The following is a 19206-nucleotide window of genomic DNA, read 5'->3' on the forward strand; positions in this document are numbered from 1 at the left end:
GGCTCCCGTGGAGGGCAGCGGGGCCAGGGCGTGCCAGCTCAGCGGTGCCAAGCCAAGGGGACTCCCGGCACGGGAATCGCCCCAGCTCCGCCCGGGCACGGCAGCGTTCCCAGCACCCGCGGGGCCGATGCTAACGGGAGCCGGCGCTCAGCCCCGCCACGCCAGCCCCGCGGCGGGGCTCGAGGGCGCTGCCCACCGCCGAGGCAGCGGGGAAGGCGGGGGCTGCGGGGGCCGCGGGCGGGCCGGTGGCTTCCGCCCGGCGCGGCGCATTCCTACCCCGTGAGTCAGGGCGGCGCGGCGGGATGCGGCGTCCCGCGGCCCCGGGCGCTGGCAGCACCCCGCCGGGACTCTCAGCGCCCAGCGCCGCTCGGCTCCCGGCTCCTATTTGCATGCCGAGGCTGTGAATGGCGTGCCCGCCCGGCCGGCCCCTGGCACGGGGGAGGAGTCTCCGCGCCCTCCGCGGGCCGAGCTCGGCGGCGCCGGTCCCTTAAGCCGCACCGGGGGGCGGCTCGACCCGAGCGGGCGCGGAGCTTCGCCCGCCTGCACGGTGAGTGCGGGCACGGGGGGCGAGGGGGGCTGGCCGGGAGGGGCATCCCGCGAGGGCCGCTCCCTGCCCCGCCGGGGCACCGGCACCGCCGCTCAGCCGGGCGGGGAGCGGCCCTCGGCGGCCCGCGGGGTACGAGCGCCGCCGGAGGCAGGTGCCGCCCCCGACCCCCGCGTTCGGATGTTGGGAGCTTGCGAAGCTCAGGGCTTTCGGCTCTAGGTGGAGGTGCGCGTTCACGGCTTGTTCCAGCTGATCCGAGTCCGTCCCGTTTCCACGCTTTCCCACCCGTCCCTCCCCTGATGCTGGCACCCGCGCTTTGGCAGCGACTTTGGGAGATGATCTGGTGGAAAATATATGGCTTTTTACATGTAGAGGTTAATTTTGCTGCCGGATCGAGTCCCTGAACTGAGTTCTCACGCTGTGCACTGCTGGCACGAAGCAGGGGAATCACGGCAGCCTGACTCGAGCAAGACCAAAGCTTTTGCAGAATTGCACCCTCAGTGCGAAGTCCTTTTGGGCTCCTCAGCGAGCAACCCCATCCTGCCACACACATCCCTGCAGTGCCAAAGTGCCCCATGTGTCTGTTTTGCCCTGTGTTTTTCTCCAGTGTAACTCAGGAGCGGTGAGTGGCAGCACAGATGAGTTTTCTAGTGCACGACTCGGTTCTGTGGCTGCTGCTTCCCTTGCAGGTTGGCTTCGTGGCGGGGTGCACGGTGCTGGTCAGGGATGTCTCCAAGCTGGGTCTTGGAGCAAGCAGGAAGTTGTTTCCTTTCTTCCTGTTTTTGTCCCCATGCCTGCTAATTTCCTCTGGGAAGAAAAGTGTATTCTGCAGTAAAGGGAAAAAATAGTCACACGTAACGGGAAGGGACAAGGCAGCAAAGGTTCTGAATGAAGCATGGGACGAGGAAGGAGCACAGGGTGTTAACTGCACTAACGCTGATAGGACAGCAAGGACAAATAGCCGCCTGTGGGCTGTGACCGCGGGGATGAAAACGGCCCCCTTGGGACAAGCCGGGGAGCAGACCCTTGGAAGAATTGCATTTCCACTCCAGTGTATGGAAGCATGTTGCTCTCCAGCTCTTCTATCTCAGTGGTTTGCAGGAGGAGGTGATGACTCGTGTTAGATTGGTTGATATAGGTGGAAGAAAGAGGTGAACTTTAGATACTTCCTTTAAGCTTTGATTGTTAAATGGACTTTAGGAAAGGGCTTGTCTGCCTTTTTTTTTTAACCCTTAGTTGGTCTAATAACAGCTATCATCCCTCCCTCCTGCTGCATCCCTCATGTCCTTAAGTCCTCATGGCTGCCACTGCTCAGCCCAGGTCTCTCCTGTCTTGCCTGTGTGCAGGCTCGTGGGGAGCCTGGGCCATTTCTGAGCTGGGATACTGCCAGGTTTCCAGGAGGTGCTGTGCATTTGGAACAGGTCCCCAGCTCTGTCCTGGTCTCTGTGCTCACCGCTCCTGAGCCCCCAGGAAAGCAGCAGCTCTGGCATGTGGACGTGTGTCTGTGCTGCTCCTGCTTCTGTGTGTTCCCATGAAAGGAGGCTGATGCTGTGCAGCGTAAAAGAAACTCCCACAGAACTAGTTCTGCTCTGGGACTTCCCGTGACAGGCCTTTTTTTTTTTTTTTTTGCAATCCACTTGCAAGAGATCTGCTTCCAAACTGGCTTTTCAGGTTCTGGGGAAAGCCATGGGCTGGCCCTGGTCTCGGGAATGTCTTGCTCTCTGCTGGGTAGGCTTCAGCCAAGGGGATGAGCTTTCAATGTGGAGAGTTTTGCTGGCTGGCAGAGCACAGCAGACACCTCTTCTCCAACAAGCTTGTCCTCTCTATGTCTTGGTACTGAGACCGTGTGGCCCTGATGTGTCACCACAGGCAGGAATTATGTCCCTCAGAGAGGGCCAGCACCTCGTCACTGGACTTGGCAGACAGCTCGTTTCACTTTCGTGGCAGGGACTGCAAGGAGGCTGCAGCTGCGCGAGGTCGCCAGGCAGGAATAGGAATTCCTTTTGGGGTCATCAGTCCTGTTCCTCTGGAACGCAGCCCCGGAAAGTAGCCAGCAAGTCCCGACATGTTCCCTTGAGAGAGGCAGGGTCTGCTGAGTGTGGCATGATAGGACAGTTTATTCTGGGCACAGAGCCCTCATGCTCAGATATAATTAGTAAAGGTTTGATTCTCTTCAGTGTGTTGGATCTCTCTGCAGTGCAAACACAGCCTGGTTAGTGCTGAAGGCCTGAGATGGGCAAAATGACCAGGACTACGGGCTTGTTTTCCTCTTCCATTCAGTGTATCCAGCGAAAAGCTGAGCAGAGCACATGTTGTGTGAAGCCCATGTTGCTGGAGATGTGCCTGCCAAGCAGGACTGGCTGTGAGCTGAGGATCCTGACATTTCTTTATCTGTCACTCTACAGCTTTTATCCAGCAGACCAGTCTTTTGATAAGATTCTTCCCTTGTGGTTGCAGCCTTTCTTCCATAGCTATCTCTGGAGGCTTTGGCACCCCATGGAGACCATGTGCCTTTCTCAGAGGTTCCAGCATTAATTGTGACCTGACATGACACTTCTGTTAATTGCTGTTCCTGCAGCCAACAGCCTGTCGCCTGTAGATGACCCATTTCAGTAGAAATACTTAAAACTCAAGGATGGATTCCTTCCTTAACATTTTCCCTGAGCTCAGATGTGGATTAGTTTCCTTTCTTTTCAGCTGAAGAGGTGCTGGACTCCAAGTTTAACATTTATCATCATCTAGCTGGAAGGAAAGGGAGATGAACTGTGCAGATCTCACACTGTTGCTGTGAGGTTGCCTCCCAGCTGCTGGGTATGTACATGTTAGAGTTTTAAGAAACCCACCAGATGCATGTGTTGCCTGCCTGCTCAGGGAGCTGTGTTGCATCCTCTCTGCTGTGTGACAATCTCACTGTGTGCTGTGGTGCTGCAGCCTGAATTTAATGGGATTTGTGTCTGAGTAAAACATCCCAGGGCTGCTGGAAGGTAGGATGAAGATGGTTTCTTTCTGCAGAGCAGGGGAAGCCCTGGTTGTGCAGGAAGTCCAGGGTTGTGCAGGTAGTTCTCTCCCTGGTGGTAGGCTTTTTTAGCTTTGTGGTTGGTTGTTTGGTTTTCTTTTCATTTGTTTATTTTTTGCCTTGTTCAGAACTAGTGGATGTGAGTGGGCATCAGGTTGCTTACTCTACTAGTGCTCAATAACTCCCCTTTGAGAGAATAACATGTAAAAGGGGCAGTTTTAGCCCTGCAGGTCTTAGTCCCCAGAGATTAGGCAGGCAACAGGCAAGATTTAACCTTGGGAGGAAATGGATCTGTTTGGCAGCATTTCCCATGGTCATGCTGGCAGCTCTGTTTCCATGTCCTCGAAGAACCCCAAGCTAATTTGGTGTGTGGTGTGTGCTCAGACCATCCAGGCCTGTTTGCATGGAGTCGTGGAGACCCTCCCTGCAGTGCACCCTGAGGTGGGCAGGGCTTGCCTGCCAACCTCTCTGTTTTCCCAGGCAGAATGTCTGTGCCACTGGGAAGTGAGGTTTCCAGAGGGAGAGGTGGAAATTGCGTCTGTGCTGAGATTGCCTATTGTCGGGATTTCCGACTGTTTGCTCCTTTCTTTGGTCCTGCTCATCTTGCTGCTGTCCAGGACTGGTTGAAGCTTCAGATCACACCTCTCATCCTTGTTCAGTCCATGCTGCTGCAGGAATGAGGAGGTGTTTTTTATTTAATGTGTGTTGGGATGATGTGACAAAGAGCAAATTAGCAGCTGAGATTTTGCAAACTACGTCAAATCCTTTTGAGTAACAGTGTCTGTTTCCCACTGGATGAAGACAGAGAGCTTATTCTTCACATTTACCTCAGCTGTCAAATCTCCTAAAGATGGAAGAGTGCACGTTTCATTGCTTGTGTGCTCTTCTTGCTGCACAGACAGCAAATGTCAGATTGATATAGGGCTTGTTTTTGCTGTAATTTCCTTTGGATGCACTCTTCAACTATCTAGGTAAACAATTTATTTCAAATATAATTACAGCTCCTTTTTGCCTACCAAAGAAATGTTGGAACTGTGGTGATACAGACCTGAGCAGCAGATATTTTCTTAAATTCTGGGGCCTTTAGCAGCAAACAGACCTTGCCTTAGTAATCAGAGCATCTCTAAAGCACAGTGTTTATTAAAGGAAATGTAATTTCTTCTCAGAGAAGTCTGAGGTACCATTGCACAATACTTCCTTGGCACGGTAGAGCCTTCCCAGGGGGAGAAGAGATAGCAAGCCATGCCTGATCTTGCCTTTTCTGGAAAGCTTACCTTTGCCACCTCCTCCCCTTCCTGTTTCCACTCTGCTCAGAGCCAGCCCCTTGCTCTGCTGGTCAGCAGCAATCCCTGCTTTGGAAGTTCTCTTTCCTTTAAAAACGAACAATCCCTATGAGGTCATCCTGGAACTTCACAGGACGCTGCATTTACAGTCCTCCAGGTCTGGCACTTCCTTGGCTTTGGCTCAGTGAAAGTTAGAGCTGCTTGGATTTTAGAATCTGGAGGGCTCAGATAGCTGGGTTGACAAATGCAGCTTCTGTATTTTGGGAGTAATGGACCTGTAGCTATCAGCACACCAGAGGTTTGTTACTCCATTGCTTAAATTCAAAGCCTTAAGGTGAACTGTAGAAAACTGTGAGTTTTTCTGCCAAAAAGTGTGAGTGTGCCTTCCTTTTTCCCTGGCTTTTCTGGGACTACAATTTCAGGGAGAACAGTGAGCAAGAATGTGCTGTTCGCTCAGACTGAAGAAGTGTGGTTCACTTAGAATTTTAATTTTTTTTTTTTTTACTAAACCAAGCTAGAATTACGATTACTTCTGTTTGCGTTATGAATGAGTTGTTGCACTGGGCACACGATGAGTGTGCAGAGGTGTGCACACACCTGCAGAGCAAGACCAGCTCCTCCTGCAGCTGTTTCCAGCTGGACACAGCAGGAGATGGTGTGTGCCTGGATATCGAGCATGAGCCAGGGGAGAAATCAGAGCACCAGAGTGGCTCTCCTTTGTCCTTGGCTACATCAGCTCATTGGGAGGAACAGCAGCTCCAGCCAAACCAGCTCTGCTCTGAATTCTTGGCTGTTTGATTGGTCCTTTGAAGGATCTCCCCTGGGCTTCGGCTGCTGTGGGCATTTTTTGTTCTCTCACTTGTACCCAGGTGAGCAGAACCGTGGTGGTACTGGAGAAAGCAGGTGTGAGGACGCTCTGAGTTTCAAAGGAACACACCAAGAAAGCTGTTCTGAATGGCTCTGTGGCTTCCATCCTTCCTGAATATAAAGTGTGTCTTCTGGTGGCTCCAGTGTTTGTTATTGTTATTTCCTCTAAGATTTTTTTAGGTTGCTATTCAACGTGGTTTTATGTAACTTTCCATAGGAAATGTTGTCATTTGTGGCACTTTTGATCTCTTTTGCCATTGAAACGTTTTTATTTAGCACAACAAACAGTGATTCTTAGCTGCTTTTAGAACCCAGAGTCTTTCTGTAGAGGGTGAGTAGCTTTTGGTCTAACATAGTTTTTGGTTTGGCCTATTGTGATCTTGTTAGGAGAGACTGCTTTTCCATCAATTGTTTATTGATACTGTATTTTCTAAATGAACAATGTTGTAATCACTAAGACACATTACCAAGAAAATTGCTCTTGAGCTGGGTGCACAGGCAGCAGCTGTTCCAAAATCATCCAGAGCCAGTGTTTACTTCTGTCCTGAGTGTCATCCCAGTGCTATGTTCCCAGCTTGCCTTGTGTCCTGAACCCTTACAGTACTTGTTTTGAATATGAGAGCTGGTAGAAAAAACTTCAAAATTCAGAATATCAATGAAAAGAATACTTTTGTTGGGTTTTGTCTTTTGTTTCCTAGTGTGGGGTCGTGGCTGCACTGGCAAAAACCTTTTTGTTACTCTCACCTTGCTGTACAATTGAGGCAGTGACTGTGCCCATGGTACCTGTGGGTCAGCCAGAACTTAACTGGGCATCTCTTTTACTAGTAATGGAAATAAATCTGGAACAGAGTCCTCTGAAGTCCCATTGAATTGTTTAAATGAGTTAAATGTGCACTGAAATAGTGTCTGTGATCACTCTTTCCTGAAGAAGGTGCAGAGCACTGAGACAGCTGTGCTTTGAGGCTGCTGGGGACGCCGAGCAAAGGGCTCTGCTGGCTCAGCCCAGGCACCAGTGAGCCAACAGGCAGCTGTGGTTACCTTCAACCAGGGTGCAGGAACAAGGCTGGCATAGATGATCCTTCCTCTGGTAGCTGGTGATGGATCTCTTGATGGAAACAGCTCCTTTGGAGGACCAGGCAGTGCTGACACTGCTGGCTTCCCAAGGAATGGGAATGTTGCTCAGAGCTGTTGGCAGGTATCTCATCGTGCTGTAAGTGACAGGCTGTGACCAGATTTTTAGGCTGTGGCTGCTGGAAATGTGGCTATTGGATGTGGTGGCAAAGCCGCAGGGTGTGTTCACAGAGAAACATAAACAGGGTGAAGATGCCAAAGTGCTCTAGAGGGTTTTCCACTGCTCCCCCCTTGTTGTTGGTTGGTTTGTGTGCAGGCTGTTGCCCTTGCTGGTGTCTCAGGAGGTTGTTCATGGCTCTGGGCTGGGTTTGCTCTGGAAGGTGGAATTGGAGATCGCTCCTTGCCCTGCATGGGCCCTGGCTGTGCCAGGCTGGTGCTGCAGACCTGCCTCTGTCATCTGGGCCACACGTGCTGAGGAGATGGAAAAGGCCTCTCTGGCCAGCCTGCTCTGCTTGGCTCCCTTCCATCCAGCCTTGTGGGTGCTCCAGGCCATGGGTGAGCAGGGGAAGCTCCTCCCTTGGGAGCCCCTCTGTGGAAGCTGCCTGGGTATGAGGCTTGGCTGTCAGCTCTGGAGAAATCTGTGGATGGTTTGGATGCTTTCCCATCTAATGACCCCACCAAAAAATTCACTCTGCCTTTGGTGATACAGTAGTGTTTTATTCCTGTTGCACTCAACACCTGCACTGAGGGTGCTTCTCAGAAGATTATTTAGAGATGCTGAACCCACCACCTCCCTGGGATAATTGTTGGCTGCCCACAGTGCTTACAAATCTGAGTTTTTGGCCATGTTTTCAACAAACACTTCAAACTATACTGCCTTGAGAAGCAGTCCAGTCATCTGGCTCCAGCTGCTCTATTTGTTCCTGCTCCTTCCCCTTTCCTTCTGCTGGCACAAGTGTTTGTGGAGCCATGTGGGAAGGAGCTGGGGCTGGAACGAGCCATTTTCTCTGCTGAGCTCATGTGGGTAGGTTCCCAGTGTGGATCACCCAGCAGCTGTGGGGATGCTGGTGCCAGCAGGAGGAGGAGGGCAGCACACAGGGCTGGGTCACTGCCTCTTCTGTTGGCTTGCATCTCTTTCAAGTGCCTGAGACATCTTTTGAGCTTGAATTTTGAGCATTGGTTTCTGAGTTCTTGTTACTATTTTGCCCTTTGTCTGCTGCAACAAAAGGACCTTGAAGATCAGACTGTTGCTTGTGAGTGTTTGCATGTTGCAGTTGAGGGTCATCTTTTAACCTGTATTTGAAGGAGTTCAACTACAGATCAGGGGACTAACAGAAATCAGAAGAGGTTTTTGAGCTTCCATTTTTGAGGTTTTTCTCTCCTATATGAGGGCATCACACCTTCAGGTCCCAGGTGAAGCTGCTTTGAAAGCTTTTAATGCTGGTGTTCCAGTAGGAACACATTTTTGTTTGATTTCCATCATGACCTTCATGTTTTTCTGAAAATCCAGAAAATCAGTTGCTCAAAGGGATATCAGGTCTCCTTTCTTGATCGTGGAATTGGCTCATGTACATTCACACTTCACTGGCGGATGTTTTCATTACCTGCACTGTACTAAAACCCCTCTGTCTCTGTATGCAGCTGAACCTTTTCCAAGTTCAGTGGGTCTCAGCTTTGTGCTCCTGCTGTGCCTCTTTGAATCCCATCCCTCTACAAGGCTTTTCATGAAATACCAACCCAGTGCAGCTCCCATTTCCTGTCTAGGGGTCTGCCTGGCCTCTTCCAAACCAGGCAGTTTTGGTTGATATTTCTCAGCTAATTCAATTAAGTGGTTCATGGTGAGATCCCCAGTGGGGATGGAGTAGGACAATTTCACACAGGCAGGGGACAACAGCTGGGGCCTGCATTTGATGTCTCACCTGAGCTGCTGTCATGCTGAGCCATCATTGAACAGGCTGGTCCTGCCCTTCCTCTCTGGGTTGCACAGGGCTTATCTGAAGTTGCCTGAGCCTTTCCAGGATGCCAGATCAACGGGAAATAATTTACTAGGGTTAGTTTGTGCTGGTAAAACACCTTGTAGTGGCTCAGTGGAGTAAGGCAAGCCTGCTGCCTGGGCAGCAGCTAGCTGGCAGATGGAACTGTTGCCTGTGTGATTTGGTGCAAGCTCTTGGAAGCAGCGTCAGCCTCTAGCAGCGCTCAGGCGGAGCCTGTGCATGGCAGAGAGCAGCGAGAGGGCCAGTGGGGTGTGTGTGGGAATGGCAGTGCTGCCAGCTCCCTGCGGGGCAGGGCTCAAAGGGCAGTGTGTCTGCTCAGCTCTCTGCCAGCCTTGTGCTCAGAGCTTCTTGGACTGCTCAGACCCAGCTTCTGCTGTCGCAGATCTGCAAATTCTCACAGCATTTCCCAGCAGCCAGCATTGGGAAAGTAGGAGAGGGCTCTGGGCAGTGCTGATGGCCTTGTTTCATTTCTCAGGGATTTTCTTAGGGAGGCCAGTGGTGGTGGTCTCAGCCAAAGCTTGCATTTTGCTGTGCCCTTAGCAGCTTTCCCCAAGAGTGCAGGGCCTCAAGCCTGTCCCACCTTCCCCATCCCTGCCTGCCCTCAGCTCTTCCATCTGGCCTGTTTCAAAGGGCTGGCTCATGCCTGGTGTTTGGGATATTGTTTGTAACTTGTTGGGTATGATCCATGCTAGATGGTTTTATTGGCAGCCACGAGGCTGAAACCCCACTGCTCCTCTTGTCTTTGGACTTCCTGCCTTTTCCTTGCTGTGCCAGCAGCAGTCCTCCTGGAGAGAGGCACAGCCAGGAGCTGTCTCCTCTGGCTCATCCTGTCTGGAGAACACATTGAGGCTCCCTGTTCCTTTGCTGTGTCCACCTGGATTCCTGTGCCTCAGCCAGAACAGCTGCATGCAGACCCCTTCAGGTACATGGGGCTTGCCTGGGACTTCGTGTGGCAGACACTGTAAATACAACTGTTGCAGTGATGGGGTTTGAAAAATGGAAGAAAACAGCTGAGCAGGGAACGTGGTGATGGGATTGCAGCGGGATAACCCCGGTGTCTGTAACCTCCTGGGGGTGTCTGCAGGAACATGCACACCCTGTGCTGGGGAGGAGCGGCGGTGTGGGAAAAAGCAGATGCTGTTTGTTTGTGTGGTAGTGTTGAATTAAGTTAGGGTTTTGTTTTGGTTTGATTTTTGTTTGGTATGTTTCTTGGGTGGAAAAAAGCCAGCTTTATTTTAAATGGGAGTGCTGGTAAAATGGAGATTTTGGAAGAAAAGAAATCAACATGGGAATAGCTTCAGTTGTCTGTTTAAATGGAAGGATGGTCTTTCTTTGAAATGATTGTATGAGCTTCTAAATGTATTTAGGATGCCTGTCAGTTTTAGGAACATGCTCAGGCTTCTGGACAAAGCTTTTCCTTTGCTCTTTGGGTCAGTAGATTGCACTAAGCAGCTTTCCTTGATCATGTGCCAACTTTGGTATTTAATATGCTGTCCCCCTTTCTTAGCCTGACCCACAGCAGAGTGGATTTGCCTTTCATTCTGGTTCTGTGACCTTGCACAGGCCTTTCGAAAATTAATTTCTCAGACTATCTGCTATTGATACTTTTTCCTTTTGTTTATTTTAATTAAAATGGACATTATTAATAATATTTATGCTGCTACCAGCTAAACAGTTAGAAGCTGGATTTGTAGATACCTTTCTATCAGCCTTGTGTTTGCATGTTCCTGAGCATTTGGTGATGCTGGTGGAGTCCAAACTAAGCAAGCACAGGCAAGAGGTCTGAAACAGCCCTGGTATGAGGACTGAGCTTCTGGATGTGGATGTGGGAAGAGGGGATGGTAGGGAGAGCATGGAAGAGATCAGGACTTGAATGGAGAAAGAGGATAGGGGAAACCTGATCACTCTTCTAGTCCAAGAACTACAGAGCAACAAGTGAACAGGAAATGGTAGGTTTGCAGATGAGCTGCAGCAGGGATGTCACCCAGCATGTGCTTCAACTCTGGAGCTTTGTCATGTGCAGTTATAGATTAAAAAAATGAGCTGGGTAAATTCTGAAATAATGCCTATTGGATGGATATAGAGATGGATACAGAGCTGTTACATGCAAAGACATTTCTGGCATAAGAAGCCTGTGAGTTATTCATAGCGTGTGCCATGGCTCTGTCCTGGGACATAGGACTGTTGAGTGATGCTGTACTCCTACCCTGTGCCTGGCATCCTCAGCTGGAAATGACATACTGGCTTTAGAGGGGCACTGACCCTGCGTGGCTGTGCTGTGTGTGTTCCCATCCTGCTGCTGCTGCTGGTGGCCTCGCGACAGTACTGAGAAATTCAGATTGATGACCATGAAAACAAAATACGTGTCAATGCAGTCAACTTGGAAACAAAGCCCACTGGCCTGATGAAATACATGGACACTGGGCCCTGAAGCATTGACCTCTAAAAGCAGCCAAGGGGTCAGTGTGAAACTCAGCAAGTGCTTTCACTGCAATGCTGAGACAGACATTCACAGCACTGTGAGTGAGGGCCAGGGGGAATAGGGGGTGTTCCCTGCCATGCAAAGGCTGGTGGGCCCTGTAGCTGTACATCTGTGCACTGATGCTCATCTAGTCTGTATATCTGTATATTCAGCTGGATCCACATTCAGGCTCCCTGTGAACACCCTGCAGACCTGACTGTCATGACCATACCCCAGGCCTCTTTGTGCCTGGGGCAGAGGCAGTTGCCTGACCTGTGCTGTGGCTGATTATTCATACAGAATTCACAGTGCTTGCCCTGGCAGGGCCTGATCCAGCCTTAGGTGTTTGGAAGGTTTATTTTTGGCTGCTCCAAATGCACACAGGGAGGTGGGAATGCTGAACAGCTCTGCTTTCACTGCACTCTTCTCGGGAAGTGAACCTGTTAGTGAGTAAAGAAGGTTGAACTGCTAGAGGGATTTGCTGCTACGTACTCTGTTTGGAGCCACCCTGGAAACTCACCTGGGGTTTAAATACTGAATGCATTTAGACAATTATTATATATGCACTTTTATGCTTTGTTACTTAAAGAACTCCTTAACTGCTGAAGTAGGGACAAAGCAGAGCAATCCATTGCTCTGTCAGAACGTGAATTTCATCTTGAGGTCTTCACCTTGCCTAAAGTACAAACTTGAGTCAACTTCGGGAGTAATTGTAAAGCCACAGGCTTGACCCCTGTGTGCATGCCCTGTGCTCTTTGGCAGGTGTGTACACCCTGGAGATCCCCTGTGCTAGTCTGCAAGAGTGACAAGGAAGCAGTGAAGATACGTGGACATCACTGTCTGTGGTCTGTGGCAATTTAGGAGGGGAAACTCAAAACAGATTTAATCACAAGTCTTTCACAGGGTTTCACATTATTGCAGCAACTTTCAGGCAATACAGGCATGATTCATCCTCTGCCTTCCTGGCTTGGCCTCACTGATTGATAAAGCTGCAAATCTTACACTTTTCTATTCTTTACACCCAGAGCTCCTGCTCACAAAGGCAGCTCTGTAGGTAGACAGGAAGGATGTTGAGTGATGTTGGCTCAGTGGTGAGATGCTGGAAAAAGCAGAGTTGCTACTTCAGAGGCTCTGAATTTGCCCTTGAGGGAACAGGAAGGGGGCTCTTGAACTGTGTGAAATAGATTGTGTTTGGTCATGCCAGAGTGGTGGCTCTGTCTCTCTTGGCTGGTCTCTGATTAGGGCACCTCGAGGAGATGTCGTGCTTGTGATCCTCAGGGGAAAATGCTGAAGCTCTTTGCTGGAGTATTTTAGGTGTGAGAAATCTGCTTTGCTTTCTGACCTCACCATGAAGACAAATTTGCAAGACCTTTCAGGGAATTGTGTCTCATAGCAGATTTACTCATACCAAGCCCAGGCAGGAGTTCCCCTAATGCTCTGACTGTTTTGATCTTACAGGAAGTTAGAACAGTTGTATTTAGCCACCCCTGCAGCTCGGCGGGGAGGGAGGGGAGGATTTGTGTCCCTCATGCACAGCACTGCATCTGTGCAACAGGACTGTGGTGCATGTATGGAGGGCATGTCTGTACAGGCTAGATCATGAATTCCCAGACTTTTGGGGGCCTGTGGTATTTGCTGAAACCCAACCTTCATCCACCTACAGCCGAGTCCTCCCTTTCTGTCGTTCCGGCTGAGCTGAGCACAGCGCTCCTGGCAGCCGGCCCAGCTCGCGCGACTGAACCAGCAGCTGGCCTTCAGCTCCTTTTAGATGAGATTCTCTCCTAACCCAATCCACATCATCCCCCACTCGCATTTGTTGACCTATTTCCCCCCTGCCTTCCCCCCTGCCTTGTCTCTTTTGCAATGGTGTGTGCAGTTCCCTTCCCAGCAGGGAGCTGTGGGAGTGTGGTGGAAATGCCCTGCAAGGCAGTGCACGTTTCGGAGGAGCCTAATTTAGGCTGGGAGGTACCCGTGCAGGTTGACTGGCTCAGCCACTGCAAGGCTGGGATAATTCAGGCAGCTCAGGGCCTTGTTTTGTTGCCTGCCAAATATCTCAGAGGGTGGAGATCCCTCTGCCTCTGGTCCTGGCCTAGAACTTGGCCTCTCTCAAGGAAGAATCCTTACGTGTTAAACTCAGTCTGCATTTAAAATAAATGGGCTATGTTAACACTGTAAGAGCACTAAGTTTTAATTCCAACAGAGTTTTTTCTCCTACTCTCTGTCAAAGAATATGTGCCTGCTGATTTAACTGGTTGCTTATTCCATCTGTCCTCTGTGGTGGAAAGGCTGGGACACTGAGATTATTTTTGTCCCCTGTGGCTAAGGGCCGTAGGCCAGGCTAGGGCCATGCAAGGAGAGAGCTGGGAGGGAGTGGAATCTGTTGTCCCATTCAGCACACATGCTTCCCACTGTTCACTTGAAGTTGTGTGTGTGGCAGGAGAGGAAGAAATACAAACTTGTAGCGTGATTTAGGTTGGAAGGTACCTGTGGAGGTATCTGAGCTTATCTGCCTCCAGTGAAATCTGTTTTCTGAATTGTTTCTCTGAGCATGCACGGTGAAGTGGGTGCTCTGCCAGCCTGAAAGACTCCTGTGGTCCCAAACAGGAGGACAAAACTGCAGCAGAGTGGGCAAGATGACAGCGAGTCACTCTGCTCACTGCGGCGTTTGGATTACACAGCGGTTTTTATTTAAATACCATATCATTATTATTTATGTATGAAAACCACTCTTAGTTCAGGATTAGTGCCAGTTCTCTAATGTTCATGCTATACTGGTATTGCTCTGTGCGCTGTGTTGTATTTCTAGAAAATCACTATATTTAAAAGAGATTAGAAACAGCGATGAGAAATGGCCACTTGTTAATTGCCAAGGGTTGAGTGGGTTGGAAAGTGTGGTGCTTGGCTTTGGGTGGGCAAAAAAGGGTGTCTGTGAGCCACAGGCTGGTTTTAGAGGGAGGTCAGTGGCTTTTGATACTGCAGTTACTTAGCTGGTTGGTCTGGATCCAGATCTCATTAAGATTTAATTCACGGCTTGTTCTTAAGGAATCTGGATCTCACAGTAGTCTCAGCAAAAATCTTAGTGGGATGTGACTCAAACTTGTGCCTGCAGTCTCTGTATCCAGCTCGGGGCTCTGTGTCCTCCGAGTGCCAGGTGCTGCAGGACCAGTGTGGGCACAGGCTGAGCCCTCACGAGGCACGTTGGGAATTCATCCCACGTGAGGCCTGGGGCCCGTCAGTCACAGCCGGGAGGAGAGCTCTGCTCACAGCGTGGGCTGTGGGGGGTGGGATGCCAGATCCCCTCCTGACTGTGGTGTCTCCCCTCTCCTAGGCCTGAGGACACGCGTGGGACGATGTCGGAGGCGCGACACGACAGCACGAGCAGCTTGCAGCGGAAGAAGCCGCCATGGTTAAAGCTGGACATCCCGGTGCCAGTGCCCATGCCTGTGCCAGAAGAGCCCCTCCAGCCCGTGCAGGTACAGGGGTGGGGAGGAGGGAGGCTCTGTGGGGCTGGGGAGCCTCTCTGTGCCTGGGGTCCCCATCAGCCCTGCTGAGGGAAAGGCAGCATGTGAGGGCAGGTCATGAGGCCACATGAGATGGGGCAGAACCTTTGAGTAAATTTATGAGCAGTAATTGACTCCCCTTGAAGGGGACGTGGGAGGGATGAGGGTGGGTGGCTGATGTGCTCACATCAGTGGATGTGACTGTTTGGATGTGGGCATTGTGAAAAGTGTCTTGGCTGGGATATGAGAGTGAGGTATTCACACAAGCATTTCTTAAGGGGACTGGAGGACTGAAGGTCTCCCAGACAAGCATGAAGGCCTGGAAGTGCTGGAGCTTGTGCTGAAATAAGCAGGGTATGAGTCTGACTTATGAATAGCCAAGATAATGACAGACTTTCATCAGTAACAGCAAAGAACAGTTACTGGCAACACAAAGCTGGTAGCAGTATAAGGAACATAAGAAGACCATGTGGGATGGGAAATACATAACATTGTGGAGTGCTGAGGCAGAGATGAGGTGATAGGTTAATAGGAGCTGTGCAAAGCATGAGAGTAAAACACCCTTATTTGTGCTGGGAATACCTGCTACAAGGTATTAAAAATTGCTCTAGGGGTGAGACCTGGATATGAATGCTGGCTGCTTGTGTGGCCTTGCTGCAGGAACAGAGACTTTGTGCACTGATGGTAGAGGCAAAGGGTTCTTGCTGCCCAGCTCCATGTGTACAGGGCCTGGGTTCAGTCACTTAACTGAGAAAAAGTTTAGTCATTAGAGAAATGGAGGGGGCTGAGGACAAGCTTGTCTTAAGAGGGAACTTGTATTGCACTTGGAACAGCGAGAACTGTCCTCATCAGCATTCTGTGATCCAGGGACTCAAATGCACTTTGCTTACGTGATGGCTCCTGGCAGATAAATCTTGATTCTGGTCTTCCCTTGGAAGGAAAGAGTTTGGGGGTCAGTCTGTAGGGATTAGAAGTGGAGTTCAGGGTTTTACCAGTGCAGGTTGAAACTTTCTAAATCAATTGTGTAAGGCTTTGATGGATCTTCCCTTATCTGGAATCTCTAAATCCAACTGGGCACCTGGAGAAACACTCTGTGCTTATGATGGAAGCTGGTGGAAGGGATGGTCTCTGGGGTCTGGTGTGCACAGCCCAGGCTGTCAGGATAAGAGTGCATTGTGTGCTCCTCTGACTTACAGCCTGAGTATCTGTGCACTGCTTTTATATAAAAGATGTCAAAACTGTTAATGTAAGTGGAAATCATTAGCTTTCTGGGCTAGAGAGGCTGAAGTAGTCCTGAGGCACAGACAGTGCCTGACCAGAGGATCAATCAGAGCTTCACTTGCCAGAGGGGCAGTCTGCTCAGCCTACCCTGTACAAATGGGAGGTGGTGTCTCTGCTGAGCTGATAAAAATGTGATCCATTTTTATGGAGGGATCACATAAAGTGTGATCCTGGCGAGGCAGTTGTATGAGCTGAGAACAGTGTCACGCTTGGTAAGTGACATTTAGCCAAGACATGTGAGTGTGCCCAGGCAATTAGGTTATGAACAAAGCCTTTCCCAGCTTGCTTAGGCTGCACCAGGCAGCAGCTACAGACTCACCCACAGCTCTCACAGGCTTTTAGTGCAGATCCAGAGCCACTTAAGAAGCAAATCCCACTGACGGAGCTTCTCTTGACCTTGTGGAGTGGCCCAGGACAGTATGATTTGGGTAGCCAGCAGGCAGGAGGATGCATTGCAGGAGCTGATGCAGTGCGTGTTGAGTTGGTAACACCCTCCCTGGCAGAAGTGTGACCGTGGTGCTTCCCTCGCAGGCGACGCGGCGGCAGGCGTTCCTGCGCAGCGTGAGCATGCCGGCCGACAACAGCCGCGCGCCGTCCCTGCCGCACGACCCCGCCCGCAGGCCCGCGCTGCAGCGACAGACCTCCATCACCCAGACCATCAAGAGGTGAGGCACGGGGCTCCTGCAGCCTGCTGCAGCGCCAGGGCCACCCTGGAGTGCTGCCTTCGTGGTTCTCTGCTCGCCTCTTGCCTGGCACGGCACGGTTGGGGTGACTCCCTCATTACCTCGTGAGGCTGTGGAGGGGTGGGTGCAGGTTGGTCCCCAGTGCAGAAGCCCAGTGGTGCTGTATAGCCTGTCTGTAGCATGTGAGGAGACAGGTCCTGGGAAGAGGATGCTGGTGACCAGGACAATGAGTGGTCTTTGCCACTTACAGATGGATTTGGGCTGCCCCCATGCCCCAGGGGGGCTGTTTCTCTGTAACAGGATGTCTCAGGCCCTGATGTTTAGCTGTGGCTGTAGACGGGGTGTGCTGGGCTTGTTTTGGTGCAGTGTCTGAGAGCACATGGTTGCTGGGGAGGCAGAAGCCCATCAGAGCAGTGCAGGGCTCTCAGCAGCTTGGCTCCTAGCCCTGGCTCATTGGCAGGTCCTTGAGATGGCTCTGAGGGGTGGTGGAGAGCAGGGAGAGGCTGCTCTGGTCCTGTGTCCCACTCCTACAATGGGTTGTAATTAGGAGTTTCTTGAGACATGACCACGCAGAGCTGGGTGCTCTTTCCCTCGCCATGGCAAAGGCTTACCCCAGTTTGCCCAGAGGGAGTGGCTCTCCCAGCTTCTCTCCTGAGATAACTTGCTTCTATCTCTGGCAGCGTGTCAGGCCTGTCTGGGTCCCAGGAGCATCCCTGGAGCTCCCTGGGTCAGGGGTGCTTTCAGCCAGCCAGGCTTCGCCCACTCACAGAGGAGCAGTGTTCCATCTCTGGGATATCTCCCACACACTGTTTTCCTTTGCCTCAGACGTTCCCCAGCTGCCTTGGTGGTGAAGCTCTCCTGCATCAGCCCACTCTGATCCTGCTTCTTGAGAGGCTGGGAGGGCTGGGCCTGTGAAGCCATGTCTGCTCTTTTCAGGGCATTGGGCAGCCTCTGGGCCTGCTGAGGCTGTCCTGGCACACCTACACTGTCTCTGCCCTTGCCTCTCTGCCCTTGACTTGTTCCTAGCCAGAACAACTGGGCAAGAGCACATCAAGGATGAGGGGATATCCTGGGAGGGTGCTGTGGAGGCCCAGACAAGAAGCGTTGGGTGGAAGGGCCAGGGTAACCAGCCCCAGAAGTCCTCACAACGTGCAGTTTGTATGAAGGGGAGTTAGGAACTGTGAACTGCTTTGGTGCTGGTGTTACAAATTTACTTTGGGAAGGACTTTACAAGGAGCAGAATTGCAGGAGATGCACACATTACACAACCTTAGCAATAAAAGCATGAAATGAGTGGATCAGAAATAAGGCCAGGGAACTGGAAAGTACCAAGGCCTAAACTCCTGTTTTCCATTTAGCAGAGCTAGGGATGCAGTGGAAAATGCAGACCATACATCCCTAAATTGTGTCTTGGGATTTGTTTTGTGAGTCCAGGAAGGCTGACTGCCAAGTTTGCTGCTTAACACAGCCCTCAGAACGCACAGAATGTGAAACTGCAGCAGGACTCCATACCATCTTCCCTGGAGGACACAGATCAAGTGTGAACATAAAGTCAGCCCTGTGTAGTCCAGAAGAAGGCACGGGAGTGATTTGTATGAAAGCACCTAACTCCATTTCCAGTCTCTCAGGGTGTCCATGCAAGGCAGCAGATGTGGCACAGCAGACTTGTGCACTGGATCCTGTCAGGGCACCAGTGACCTGCCTGTAAGCAGATCTTATCTCAGCCTGCTGACACCTCCATGGGTTCACACTGGTGTCCAAAGCCAGCTGTGGAATCTGTAGCTGAGCATCTGGGCTGAAGAAGGCAGGTCTTAGAGGGGGAGCTGAGGGGGATGGCAGTACTCCTGGTACCTTCCAGGGCAATGTGAGACACACATCACAGGTGCACCAAGAGGATTCAGCAGCCTCTGCGTTCAAAGATGTGCTGTGTGGCTTGAGCTTGGTTGTTTCTCTTAGGTCGTGCTCTCGGCTGGAGGCCACTGTCACATGCAGTGGGGCACAACTGCTGTCCATGGGGCTATGGAAGGAGATGCAGTGGGTGCTCCTTTCCACAGCCCTGGAGGTTCCCTCCCCTCAGCTCTCTTTTCTTTGCAGCAGGCAGGTTCGGTTTCAAAGGAGTCAGACCCTGCCCGCTCGTGGGCACCGGGGGGGCAGGAGCTCCCTGAGAAAGCGGCAGTCCCTGCCCCGATCGTTTTTCAGGTACTGGTAGCACTGAGTGTGAAACCCACCCCTGCATGTGTGTGCCAGGGCTGTTGTGAACTGCACAGAGTCTGGCTGTTGCTGAGATCACATTGCCTCCCCAGGACTGTCCAAGAGGCCTACAGACAGGCAGAGTGAGAAAGTTCATGTGTGCCTCTAACAAAAAACAATTGTCACTCCTACTAAATGCGTAGGCAGCTGTCAATAAGTAGCATGGACTAACAAGCTGTCCACCCGCCAGCCTCACTACCTCCTGCCTTTCCTAACAAGCTGTCAACCTCCTGGTGTTCACCATAGCTGGAATATC

General features: G+C 51.2%; 1 protein-coding gene across 3 annotated transcripts in view; it reads left to right on the plus strand.

The window, feature by feature from the left end:
* The first annotated feature begins 273 nt into the window (after positions 1-273).
* The window catches only part of RHBDF1 (rhomboid 5 homolog 1), a 34209-nt gene continuing 15276 nt past the window's right edge, over positions 274-19206 (plus strand). Inside the window, exons 1-4 of one of the 3 annotated variants that reach the window (XM_063414212.1) lie at positions 274-547; positions 14565-14709; positions 16549-16682; positions 18795-18899. In XM_063414212.1, coding sequence (XP_063270282.1) covers positions 14587-14709; positions 16549-16682; positions 18795-18899 — 362 coding nt within the window. In that variant the 5' untranslated portion in view covers positions 274-547; positions 14565-14586. Of the gene's footprint in view, positions 548-3265; positions 3356-14564; positions 14710-16548; positions 16683-18794; positions 18900-19206 lie in introns of those variants that run through there. The other 2 variants (XM_063414213.1, XM_063414214.1) reach the window with 2 other exon arrangements.

This window comes from Prinia subflava, chromosome 17, assembly GCF_021018805.1.
Source record: "Prinia subflava isolate CZ2003 ecotype Zambia chromosome 17, Cam_Psub_1.2, whole genome shotgun sequence".
In the NCBI taxonomy this organism is placed as follows: Eukaryota; Metazoa; Chordata; class Aves; order Passeriformes; family Cisticolidae; genus Prinia; species Prinia subflava.